Here is a 12742-nt window from a genome sequence, read left to right as displayed (position 1 = left end):
CTCCTCACGCCGCCAGGGCAGGGGTGAAGGTGGGGAAACGCAGCACCCCTCCCCCGCCGAGGGCGTGGTCCGAAGAGGGGGCGTGGTCTCACCTAGCCCCGCCCACGGGGATGGGAACGGGGCGGGGCCTCCAGGGCCCTGCCCCGCTCCCCCCCGTCTCCCCCCCATCCCGCGGGCTGGGTTTCCAGCCGGAGCATTTAGGCGGCGCGCGGGGAAGGGGCGCGGGGGGCCGCCATGTCGCGGCTGCACCGGAGCAGGTGGGTGCGGCGAGGCCCCGCGGCCCGGCCCGGCCCTTCCCTTCCCCGGGGCTGCGGGGGGCGGCCAGGGGCGGGGGGGGCCGCCAGGCCGTTACTAACCACCGCCTCCGCTGGCGGCTCGCGGGCCTGCTCCCTCCCTGCAGGATCGCGGACTTCCAGGAGGTGCTGGGCGAACCCACGGTGGCGCTGGCCAAGCTCCGCGACCTCTGCTTCAGCGGTGAGTGGCCCCGGCCCGGCCCGGGGCGGGGGGGGGAGCACGGCGGTGCTGGGCCCGGTGCTGCCCCCGCGGGGCTGGGCCTGCCGCAAGGCACCGAGCCGGGTGTCAGGCTCGAGGGCAGCCCGGCAGCCGCAGGTCGTCTCTGCTCCCGCCAATTGACCCGCTCCGAAGCGTTTAACGAAGCGGCGGGTGTCAGGACTCCGTGCCCGGCAGGCGGGTCTTGGAGGTGACGAGCCAGCGCCGCGGCGGTCTCCCGCCGGCCGTGGCGGCCTGCTTGGTCTTCAGGCGCAGGCACAAACTTCCAGGCCGACCCTTCCTTCGCCCTCCTTCTGGAGCGCTTGGGGGTCCTGTCGCTTCCGCTCTGTGTCAGCTGCGTGGTCTCCCGTCCCTCTGTGCCCATGGTGCCTGCCGCAGGCACCTCCTCTGCGAGCGGCGCCAGCAGGTTTGGCATCGTGTATAACCCCTCTAGGGCCCCTTTGGAAGCTTCTTACCTGCGGGGAGAAAGCGTGCTCTCTTGCTGTTTACATGGTGACGCCTGCAAACCGTAGTGAGAAGGCCGGGGCTAACTTAACTGTCTCTCTGCCTGACGTTTCACAGGAATCCCTTTTGATGGTGGGCTGCGCTGCCTGTGCTGGAAGGTGGGTTTTGCTTGGGGAGCTTCTGTTTCCTGCAAGTGATGCTTCGGGTTGCTCAAGTACAGAAAATATTTTGGGGCACGTAAAATCATAAACAAAAGTAAAAATATGGAACTTAAAATCCACTCTAAATTAACAGTAGTCTGTGGAGATTAGCACTGGCCCAACGGCAATAGCATGTACTCATAGGACAGCCATTATTTTGGATGGTAAAAAGTGGCTGTCTGCTCTTTGCATGAGCACAGTATTAAGCTAGCAGTACAACTCAATCAGCTTTGCTATAGATCAGCCATGAGAATAGGCCTATTTTGAAAACCTGTCCCTGCAATACTCCTGACTGTACCTTGGCAAAGCACTAGGCTTTCTGGAGAAAGCTCCCAGTTGTTTGAGAGAGCCAGTTCTAGCTGCTGTGTTTGGTTTGCTGATCTTGCAGGTCTAATAGCTCATGCTTCAAAGACTAATATTTGTGCGTCTTTCTTCTGTACAGATACTCTTGAACTACCTCCCTTTAGAGAAAGCCTTATGGAGCTCTTTGCTGAAGAAGCAGAGGTGAGGAGATCTATACTTGTTCCCTTATTTCTAATGATATCTGTAGAGAAGTGGAATAGTTCCTTAAATAATTAAGTACCTACATAAAAAATGAAGTGTTCTCGTGTGGAATGCATTGTTCTGTAGACTGTCTCATGGGGTTGATGGATTGACCTCTTACTTGAACTCAACTGAAGAGCAAATCAAATGTTTTCTGGCTAGCAAGCTGGCACAGAAAGATCTATTTGAACTCAGTCTGGGTACTTACATTGATTTAATCTTCTGCTTCATCACAAATTCCCGTTTCTCTCGTTAAGGGATCTGTATTCCCAGTTCCTGAAGGAAATGATTATCCAGCCTGGGATTGCCAAAGCCAACCTGGGTGTTTCCAGGGAAGATGTGACCTTAGAAGATCACGTAAGTGCTGTTCAGCCTTTATGTTGCAGAAGGTTCCCCAAAGTTATGAACTGTTGTTCTGGAGTTAAACTCCTAGGCTGCTCTTGGCTCATTTTTCAGACTATTTTGCCCTGCTGGCAGGAGGGAATGTTCCTAGGTACCAGCTCTGCACTTCTGTCTTAGTAGCCTTCAGCCTGAATTATTGGCAGAGCACCAATAGCTATGAAGGGAGCTGTTCTCAACTACACGTATCCCTTCTCCCCTCTTTTGGAGCTGGCTCCCCGGGCTATGGGTCTCCTAGAGAACAGGAGAGGGTCACAAGAGATGCTTCTAGCAAGGAGATGTTCTCCTGGGAAGTAATTTCCATGGATAGACTCAGAACAGGCTACTCTGAATGGAGGCTGTAAAAGAAGCAGCAGTCGAATGGAGGCTGTAAAAGAAGCAGCAGTCGGGTTGGACTATGACCATGGGAGGCAGGAGACTCATTTATTTCTAGTTCTGTTGCTGACTGTGTGATTCTCTTTTAATACTTATTTTATTTTTTAATTTTTGCTGTATCTCCTGGCTTTTTGCTTCTCTGAAAGTGCAATTAAGAGTGTATGTGTTAAGGGAGGGGGTGAAGGAACTGATCGGACGAGACTATAAAATGGTACAACTGCTCGCATGTCTTGTCCTGAACATGAACTCCTCTGCTGGTGTACAGTCATCTGTGCTGCTGTGGTCTCTGGAAGGCTTGGTGCTGTAACCAGCATGTTTGTAACAGTCCAGGCGTTGGCACATTACGATGATCTTTGGATCTCCTGGAACGTTACAGGGTTTTTTCTGTCTCACAGGTGATTGTTAACTTTTCATGGATCTTGATCTAGGGAGAAGAAAGTATGTGCTGGGGTGGGGGAAGAGGGAGTTAAGTTTGTCATATGGGAAAACTGGTCAGATACAGGATAGGCTGTTTGTATTAATATGTATTTCCTTTATCCTGGGCACACTGGTGATGCTTAATCAGCCCTCTCAGAGCTGAGCTGGTGGCGGATACCTGCAACCAATAACTGCAACACGGGAGTACTGAGGGTGACCCTAACACTAGGTGTAAAGACTGTGCCCGTTGCAGGAGCTGGAGCTGCAATCAGGAATCCTGTTCACGCAGGATGGGATACCTGATTTTGCGAATAAAGACATTAAAAGACAGGAGAAAAGAGATTGAAAATGTTGGCTTCTGCCTCTCTAAGTGATTCTGCATCCTCACTTGTTTTCCAGACACTGGTCCACTTCCTGCACTGTAAATACTGTCTGAAGAAACAACACTAAATGTAGCTAGTAAGAACAAAGATTAAACCTGGTGTGCTAGGAGAGTGCTAGTACTGGCTGGTAGAGGGACAGCACAAATGTTAAATCCGTGTGTATTTGCTGAGGATTTGGTACAAATGAAACTTGTTTGTTATGTTTATGTCGTTTATTTCTTTAGCCCCTCAATCCAAACCCAGACAGCCGATGGAATACCTACTTCAAGGATAACGAGGTGCTTCTCCAGATCGACAAAGATGTCAGGTACGTGAGGCATAATGACTCAGGTTTCTGAAGCAGAGTGTTTTAGTTAACACTTTGTACTTTGAAAATTAAGTTTAATATTAAACCAACCCTCCCATTTCAGATAGAGCATGTACTTCCTTCTTCTTATACTTGATTTCCTCCTGTATCCATTCTAGGAGGCTGTACCCTGACATGGCATTCTTCCAGCGCCCAACAGACTACCCCTGCCTCTTAATCCTGGACCCTCAAAATGAGTTTGAGACGCTGCGCAAGCGGGTAGAGCAGACCACACTCAAGTCGCAGACAGTGGCGCGAAACCGCAGTGGGGTTACAAACGTAAGATCTATGTGAGGGCTGCCCATAGGGCAAGGCATCATAGCTGATAAGGGGAATGGCATTTGTTAGGCTCTTTTTCCTCTCTGCCTCTGCTTGTGTGAGGGAATTATACTAATATCCTAGCTGATGCTATGTATTCTAGTAGCTAGACAGTTGACATTCCTGACAGCTGGTAAGGAATTATAGGTGTATTTAATCTTAAGGTTTTTCTTCCTGACTTCTGGTGGAAGTAAGAGTTGCAGGAAGATGTGAGTAGATTATGCCTGACCTATACGTCTTCCTGCATGGGAGCAAGGCACTGAAGGGTAAATTCACTGAAGTTAAATTTGCATAGTCTTCCAGAACTGGATCTCATACCACTGGAGTTAGGGAGAAAAGAGCTGAGTATCTGCAGAAACATGTGTTGTATTTTTCCTCTCGTGAGTGTTAGTGTGTTAACACCGCACGCTTGCTGTTGGGGGAGGCAGCTTGCTAGTATTACAGCTTTGTTCTCTTTCCTCCATTACTAACAAAGTGGAACTGCTACGTTTTCTTACTGCATGGGTGCAGGTTATGCTATGATTTGGGGGGACTGTCTGTTGCTGTTCAGACTGGTTTGTTCTTCAAACATAGCCAGTGCTAAGATTTCAGTGCCTTTGTGCTTCCTGAGTTACCTGTCTTGATTTTTGTCAATACCTGCCTGCTTAGGATATGCTACCCAAATCTGGGGAGCTATGTGTATTAAGAGCCAAGCTTGTCACGTGTAAGAAACTGTCTGTACCAGCTGGTTACCCTGAATCAGCCCTAGTTTTACCTTGCTCTTCAGGTGAGCTCCCCTCTTAAAACACCTCCTAATTCTCTGAGCGAGTATGAAGTTCTGCCCAATGGCTGTGAAGCTCACTGGGAAGTGGTGGAGCGAATCCTGTTCATCTATGCCAAGCTGAACCCCGGGATAGCGTACGTTCAGGGGATGAATGAAATAGTGGGGCCTCTTTACTACACCTTTGCTACAGATCCTAACAGCGAGTGGAAAGGTGAGAGACTGTTTTAGCTGCTCGGTAGTGGCTGTCATACTGCATGCTCTTTGTGTAAAGAACTGGTTCAGGAATGGGACTCTCTTGAGAGAACTCTGGCATGCAGTGATGGGCTCCAGGGGGGGACTGATCTGCAGGAAATGATGTTTACTAACCTGAATTAGTGCCCAGCTGAGGCTTAGGAACAGATTGTGCTGGGAGCTTTGAAACTCAACCGAGAGGGTTGTGTTACAGAGGGGACAGAAAACTATCAAAATACCAATAGTATATTTCAAGTGATCGGGGGGAAAAAAGTGAATAGGGCAAGAGATGAGGAATTTTTAGGACCCTAGTGAACTGACAGAAACCCAGGGGGCTCTGAGTAATAAGGATATGGGAAGTGAGTATTTTCTTTTTGTTTGGTTGTTTTTGGTTTTTTTTTTTTTGCATGGGTCTAAGTTGCACTTTCTGACTGAAACTTAAGTGACTTATAAGCTATTGTTTGCTTGTACTGTACATACCTTATAAAAGAGGATGAAGTGGGAGAACTTGGCCTGTTATTCCTACTTCACTGGAGCTCTGAGGGTGTTTGCAGGCAGCAGGGAGAGCAGATGGTGTTCTCACACACAGATAACTGGTTCCTGACCCCATGTCACGAAGACCTTGTGTTTGATACGAGGTCTGTATTTATCGTGGCTCTGTAGACTCTTTTTAGCCAAAAAAGACTGTGCCTAAACTTGTCCCAGACCAAACAAGCCAAGATCTTGTTGGATCTTCTGCTTGGATCCAGTACAGCTGCCAGGTTATTGAGCAAGAGCAGTTCTAAGTCTGGGTGCCTCTGTCAGTGATGCTTTCTCTATTCCCTCATCATCTTTTTCAGAGCATGCTGAAGCAGACACGTTTTTCTGCTTTACCAACCTAATGGCTGAGATTCGGGACAACTTCATTAAGAGCTTGGATGATTCTCAGTGTGGCATTACCTACAAAATGGAGAAGGTTTATTCCACCCTGAAGGAGAAAGATGTGGAGCTGTATTTGAAACTGGTGAGGAGCTAGGTGTTTCTCTGAGTCTTGGTTGGAATGTGAGGAGTGGGACTTAACAGTGAACCAATCTTGTTAAACTGTTACTGTGCTTGAGTAGAAAGGTTGAGAGAGCATATAAAGAACTTTGCCCACAGGCAAAGGCTGTCTTATCTATGGGCTGAAACAGTCTCTCCTTGGAGTAAGCTCAGAGCGAGCTGACGCAGCAAAGCTTTCCTCCCATGCGTGGCTGTGAAAGCAAACAATTTTGCAAAGCTGCCAGTTGTGACTCTGAAGTGACTTGGCCATGATCCCTGGTCACCTGTGTTGAGGCTTAGTTGGAACTGGAGTCTGTACTTTCTTCCTGTCAGCAGGCCAAACATGAGTTTTCCTGTAAAGTTCCTTGGAAACTGAGGTTACAGGGATTGTGTTTCTGTCTTTTTAATTACAAAAATAAAATTAAAAAAAAGTCATACCTCTGTTGCCACTGAATGCCCTGACAGCACTAACTTAAACTACCTGGAGATCACTGTGGAAGTAAATCCAGCAAGTTGGATCATCCTGCCCATCTAACTCTATCATTTTTCTTCATCCAAGGACCTCTGAGTGCTTTGGGTTGTTTATGTGTTTTGGTAGAGGGATTACAGAACATCTGGAAGGCAGCTTTTGCTGAAAACAACTTGAGGTCTTACAGTCCTTTTAGTGTGAAAGTCCAAGGAGAACTTGGAAGGAAAAGCTGTTCTTGTTACTCCACCCTTCACCAAATCATGTTGATATTTCTTGCATTTAGAGAGCTCAGGATGTTTCTTGTTCTTGACAGACAAAATTCAGTCTGTCAGCACAGTGATGCAACCTACAGTGTTGGTTGAAGGCTGATTCAGTGGGGAGAAAATAAACTGCTTCTGTTTGGCCAGCAGGAAATGGTCTTGGCTGTGCTTCAGCTAGTCCTGGATCATCAGAATCCTGACTCATTTGACCTTGCTTAAACTTATGATCCTTTGGTTTTGACAGTAGAAAACAAGAAAGCTACAGGCTAAAATTGCTTATGGTATCTTTTACTGGCCATCAGTATGAGCTCTGCTCCGTCTTTGTTTCTTTCTGTAAAGAGTAAACTTTTGATAAATACAGGACTTCTGGAAAGGAGAGGCAATCGTGATCAAAACAGTATCTCTGCTAGAGAGGGAGGGCTGTAGCTTCGGAGATAAATGCTGTTCAAATGGGAACATTCAGATTGCTTGGGAAGTTTAACTGGACTAACCCAACCAGTGCCTTTAGGAAAGGAAAGGTTCCTTTACTCCATGTCTTAGAGAGGGGCATTTTCTGACTTGTCTATAGACATAGAGTATGGTGGCGCTGAAGAACTGTCTCTCTTGATCCAACTTAAGTGTAGAGCCTTCAAAGGAGGTGGTGGACTTGCTGATGCTGCAGTGTGAGTTGGCAGCCTGGAGCTATATCAGGGTGGAGATGGGGATGGAAACATGGGGTGCATCTCTTACTTGTAGGGAACTGGCCGAGAGCACGTACTCATTCTTTGCCTGGTGCATGTCTGACAGCAAGAACAGAACATCAAACCTCAGTTCTTTGCCTTCCGCTGGCTGACGCTGCTCTTGTCCCAAGAGTTCCTGCTGCCAGACGTCATCCGTATCTGGGACTCCCTCTTTGCCGATGACAAGCGCTTTGATTTTCTTCTGCTCGTCTGTTGTGCCATGTTGACGTAAGTATAGAGATAGCAGCTCTTTACTGCCCTTTTCTTTCCCTCCTTTGCCTAAATTCATGGATGCAGGAGTCTTCTACAGGCACGTATTAGTGTGTCTGGTGAACGCGCTATAGTCGTCTGTCACAATGATGGAGAAAGTGTTCTCAAAAGCATCTGTAAGGGCACTCTGTGGCCCATTTTTAAAGTTTCTCTGTAAAGAATCAGAAGTAGCCGGATTAATTTCTGTCTTTCAGACTAATCCGGGATCAGTTGCTGGAAGGAGACTTCACTCTGAACATGAGGCTGCTACAGGTAAGAAATAAATACTTTGAAAATCTGAAAATCTCTTGAAATAGTACTGTGAGAGAGCATGATGACCCTAGGAGATGGTAGGAGAATGCCTGGGTGAAGAGAAATACCAGATTTCTGATGGTTGCATGCAGAAAAATCTTAAGCTTGGTATTACAGCATGCCTGTTACTGGAAGTGTGAGTCTTTGCACACCGTGGTCCCCACTGGCAAACTGACCTCGCTTAAGACAAATGACTACTTTAACTGCTTGGGTTTTCTTGGTGGTGGTGTCTGTCTGTCTCTGCTCCCCATACTGCTAACTGGGTTTTCACTTCCACATGCAGAAGATGGCTGTATGCTGTCCATTTTGTTTTCCTAGCTCTGTCTGGATCTCTTCTCCTTCCCCCCTCCTCCCCTGCCTTTTCTGCTACATCTTGGTGCTACAATAGTAGTGGCCCCCATTTCAGAGTAGTGTTCCTTCTCTGGTCTTGTGTTTGTGAGACACAGCACTGCTGTCTGAAGTCCAGCACCACCATTAAAATGAAGCCTTCTTTCACTTATGCATCCTTCCTACCCTACAAAGAACTTCTGTTCTTAGACTAGAGTTTTTTTAACCTTGTTTTGGTTTGCAAATAACTGAATATTTTCCAGCAAAGATGTGAAACCCTGTATAACAGTCTTAAATTTGTTGGCAAGTGGCTTTTGTTTAGTTCTGAGGTCTGTGAGAGCCCAAGGTTGAAAACACCTGCACTGAACAGTAGGATATCTTTGATTCTGCCAGTTCCTGCTTTGGGCTGTGCAAGGTACTGGCTTTGATAAAGCTTTCTGGCATGAAGGTAGTACTTGTATCAAGCCAGCTTAGCTGTACCCTTGGAGGAGAAATAAAAAACCTTCTTGAAGGGTATTCAGGCTTGGTCAGTTACAAAATAAACCAGGAAACAGTTGTTAGGGGAGTAACTGAAGATGATAATATTTAACTTCAAGCTTAGGGGTGTTAGTGTGGCCAAGAATGCTACTGTCAAGGTTTGCCCTGCTTGGATGGAATGGTGCGTGCAAGGAATGTTAAGGAGGCACTTAAATCACTTTGTTTCTTTGATGCAGGATTATCCTATCTCTGATGTTCACCTGATTTTGAAGAAGGCAAAGGAACTTCAGGATTCCAAATAGTCCATGAGCCTGACAAAAGGTGTCAGAGAAACTGCATGGCAGTGGATCCTAGGAGATGCCCCCATACAGTGTGGTGCATTAAAGTTCCTAGAGGTCTCTGCAGGACTTCAAGTTTTGTGTTTTGGCAACTGGCCACCTTGAAGATTTCCTTCTACTCTATTTATTAGGTCAAGGACTGATTACTTCCCCATCTACTTGGGTCCTGCACTCCATATTTTTCAAATCTCAAATGCCTCGTACTGCCAAAAGCAGTTCTTTGTATCTTTTTTTTTTAATGACTTTAAGTCTGGGGAGAAAGAAACCATCTATCTGCATATCCCTCAAGTCCTGTGGGATGAAATCCTTCTGCATTATGGAAGTATGCTCACATGGAGTAACTTCTGATGAGGAAGGGACAGGCTGGACCCAGTGAAGTTGGTGGATGAGTAGAGGAGGATCTTTCTCCTGTAAATAGAATGTATCCCACTGAAGTCACTCATCCTGCCGTTCACCTAGCTTCTGGATTCTTCTCCTTCATGTCTGCACTTAGCCATCGCTGGGATGTGCAAAAAGGAAGACTGCATCAGCTTCTGGTGAGTGTCATCTGACATCCAGCTGTTTGGACTCCATCACATGGAAGAGAGACCTTGAGAAGCTGAGATGGCTGGACACAGTTACAGCTGGCTGCTTTGTGCACTGAAGTTGCCTGAATCCAGAATCGCCTTATCCACAAGGTCTCCTTGAAAGATAGACTATGGTGGTTTTAATCAATGAGGGAAGCGTAGTTTGATTAAGTCGAGCCTTATTACGCACAGCCTTAGAGCAGGAGGTTGTTGCTGCAGGGAGGCTGAGACCTCTAGCTGTCTGTGATCAGCAGCAGCAGTGCTGCTTTCCTAGCTCTGCACTGGAGGACGTCCAGCCACAATCAGGATTCTGAAACACAAGAAATGGGCATCTAGTCGCATGCTGTGAAGGCAGCTGTATTTAGGGGCTTATACTGGCATGACATTGGGGTTTTCTGCCTCGGTGACTTGCATAATACTGCCCTGCATAAGCTGTGGTCACAGTGACCTTGAAATTGTCTAACAGTACTTCTTGCCAGGAAGAGGTTTTCGCTTTTAGGTCAGACCTGCCTTTTTCTGGTGTAATCCAGTGGGGATACAAGCATTTCAGTCACTAGCTTACTCCAGGGGATGGTCCACTTCTCTGTGTACCAGTCCTGTTGGAGTGACTGTCCTGAATTGGACATTTGTCCCTCTTGAGAGGGAAACTTGCATTTCAAATACAGTGGATCAGGCTTAGGTGAATGAGAAATGTTAACCTTCAGGAATGTCAGATTGATCAGAAACCGTAATCCTCCTCATAGGGAGGAACTGGAGCACCCAAGTGCTCCGACTGCGCAAAAGCTCTTGAGTGAACACTAATCCAGCATGCTTTATTCTCTTTTTCTGTGCTATGCTGGCTCACCTCTGCATAGCTGTTTGACACTGCACTTTTCTGTATTTATGGGTACCAATATGTTAAAGGTCAGTCTTTTACTTTCTAAGATCTGCTTATGCTGCTGATGGCCTAGAAAGGCCCTAGCAAGAGGGGTGTTGTCAGCATTCAGCTTTGTACTAGTGTTATTTCCTTCAGCTAAGGCCAGTTCTTTACAGACTACTGTAATTGTCACAAGGATGGGTGAAGAGCAGGTTGAAACATGTTCTTATGTTCTTGTTAGCAACCCCAAGCAGTTTTTTCCTGACTCTTCAGAAGATGCTCTAGTGACAGAGGTGCAGCCAGGTGTTGCTGCTGTAGTGGAGCATGAGCACCTGGAGATTTAAACAATCTGTAGCTAATGCCTGTGGCTAGCAGTATCCCTCTGTGCTGTAATCCTTTCTAGAGGGTAGATTTTTCCTCCAAGAAATATGGAACTGATAGAACAGGACAGATGTGTGATGGGGCATCCTGCCCGCTCTAACCACAGTGATAGGAGGCAGGAAGAGCATCCATCCCGAGCTATTCTAGCTGGTCTCATGGGCTCAGCTCTTAGGTACTCTGCACTAGAGAGGCCAATAGTCGGACCTTTTATGACTAAACATAAAGCTGGTAGACACAAACGTAGAACTGGAGGATGAAACTCCTAGGCAGGACTGGACCTCCTACAAAATGCTTCTGCCTCCAAACTGCTGTAAATATTGTTGCTCTCTTACATTCCATGCACAAGTTTGGCTCTCGCCTCCCTGAATTCCTGGGCCGTCCAGTTCAGGTCCCCCCAGTAAGTGCTGGGTCTCCCTAAGCTGTGTTTTTTCACTGCTAACAGGAACAAGGATTCCTTCTCTGAATGTCTAGAAGTCTCCTTAAAATAACCTGAAAAGGCAGCAGGCTAATCAGGATTCAAACGCTACTTTCTGATGAACTTCTGCTTGTTCTCAGAGTAGTATTTGGGCCCTGAAGTTGGCTTCCACTGCAGTGGAGTTGCCCCAGCTCTGACCTGAGTGTTGGACTGTAGATCACAAACACTTGAGGGAAGATAGCAGGGAGGTGGCTATCGGCGTAGCAGTGCAGAAGGCTGGCTGGGTACAGGCAGCATGCAGCCTCTTTCATTCCTAGGTTGTAAAGGGTCTCCAGTACCTTTCTTTAAGGGCAAAAGTGCATTTTCAGAGGGGAGAAAAGCTTTTGACTCTCCTGATGAGTTACCTTGGCTTCATTCCTTGAGGCTGTTGGTGATGTTGCTGAGGTCGGACAGCATTAACTAGCCCATGGCAGTTCCTTGCTTGTGTGGCCAAGTAACGACTGCTCTGCGCTTGAGACATTTCCACCTCCAACTTCCCCAGTAGCAGATCAGGGATGAGAGCAGCAAGACTGGTTGAAGCAGCAGTTCCTAGAGCCTGAAGGTGTTAGACTTGAGAGGGTGCCTTGAGGAGCCCTTGCTTTGCAGGGGCCCAACTAGAGGAAGTTTAAAGAGCTCTTGCTAAGCATTCCTTGCAGGCAGGACTACTGCCAACCAGGGGAAGGGGGACGCTTTCCTGGGAGGAAAAATAGAAAACTATGCTGGATGTGGGAAGAGATGGTCCCTCCTGATGAGGAAAAAAGATCCACTCTACCCTTCTTTCACCTTGCTGTAACTCAGGCCTCTGGAAATTTTGTAGCTTTGACAATAAGGTAGAAGAAATGGGATATGAGAGATTAAGTAGTCAGTTGTGATCGCTCAGAACACTGATTTTTTTGAGTTTGAATTTCATGACCTAATGCAGAATTATTCAGTTTGGCAGTGAGTGGAATGAAGGTCATAGGCTGCTTTAGGGGAGTCTGGGGTATTTGGGAAAACAGAGGCTATTTTCTCTTAATGAGTGTCAGTGATTTTGTTTTAGCCTTGCACCTTTTAGCCTAAAACACCCTTTCCTAGAAAAAGAGAGCAACAAATCTGGTAGTTTTCCAAAGTAATGCTTTTTATGTCGACTGGAAAGAACTGTGTCAGAACAGGGTATAGAGAACACCTCACCACTCTAAAACTCCTTGTTTTAGGCTGCTTTTTAAACACTATTTTTTGCAATGTTTCCTTTAGCTAAACTGGTGGCTTTGTGCAAACATCTCTTGGTGATGTGACTCACCTTGTTGAGCTCGGAGTTAACGCTGCTACACTGATAACTACAGTATTTCTCAGTGCCCTCCTCAGTAGTGACCGAGAGGAGCCGAGAGGCCCCGTGCTGGGTGGCTGCG

The 12742-nt window shown here is 47.1% G+C and overlaps 1 protein-coding gene across 1 annotated transcript; it reads left to right on the top strand.

Annotated features, from left to right (window-relative positions):
- Window positions 1–215: 215 nt before the first annotated feature.
- TBC1D13 (TBC1 domain family member 13) lies at window positions 216–12612 on the top strand. The gene is made up of 12 exons (XM_067309261.1): window positions 216–257; window positions 401–474; window positions 1072–1112; window positions 1597–1658; window positions 1955–2054; window positions 3496–3578; window positions 3737–3896; window positions 4702–4909; window positions 5769–5932; window positions 7462–7622; window positions 7859–7916; window positions 8996–12612. Exons 1-12 carry the CDS (start codon window positions 235–237, stop codon window positions 9059–9061), a joined length of 1200 nt encoding a protein of 399 aa, XP_067165362.1. The 5' UTR covers window positions 216–234; the 3' UTR covers window positions 9062–12612.
- The last annotated feature ends 130 nt before the right edge of the window (window positions 12613–12742 follow it).

This window comes from Apteryx mantelli, chromosome 21, assembly GCF_036417845.1.
Source record: "Apteryx mantelli isolate bAptMan1 chromosome 21, bAptMan1.hap1, whole genome shotgun sequence".
Taxonomy (NCBI): Eukaryota; Metazoa; Chordata; class Aves; order Apterygiformes; family Apterygidae; genus Apteryx; species Apteryx mantelli.
This window is presented reverse-complemented; position numbering and strand designations above follow the sequence as displayed.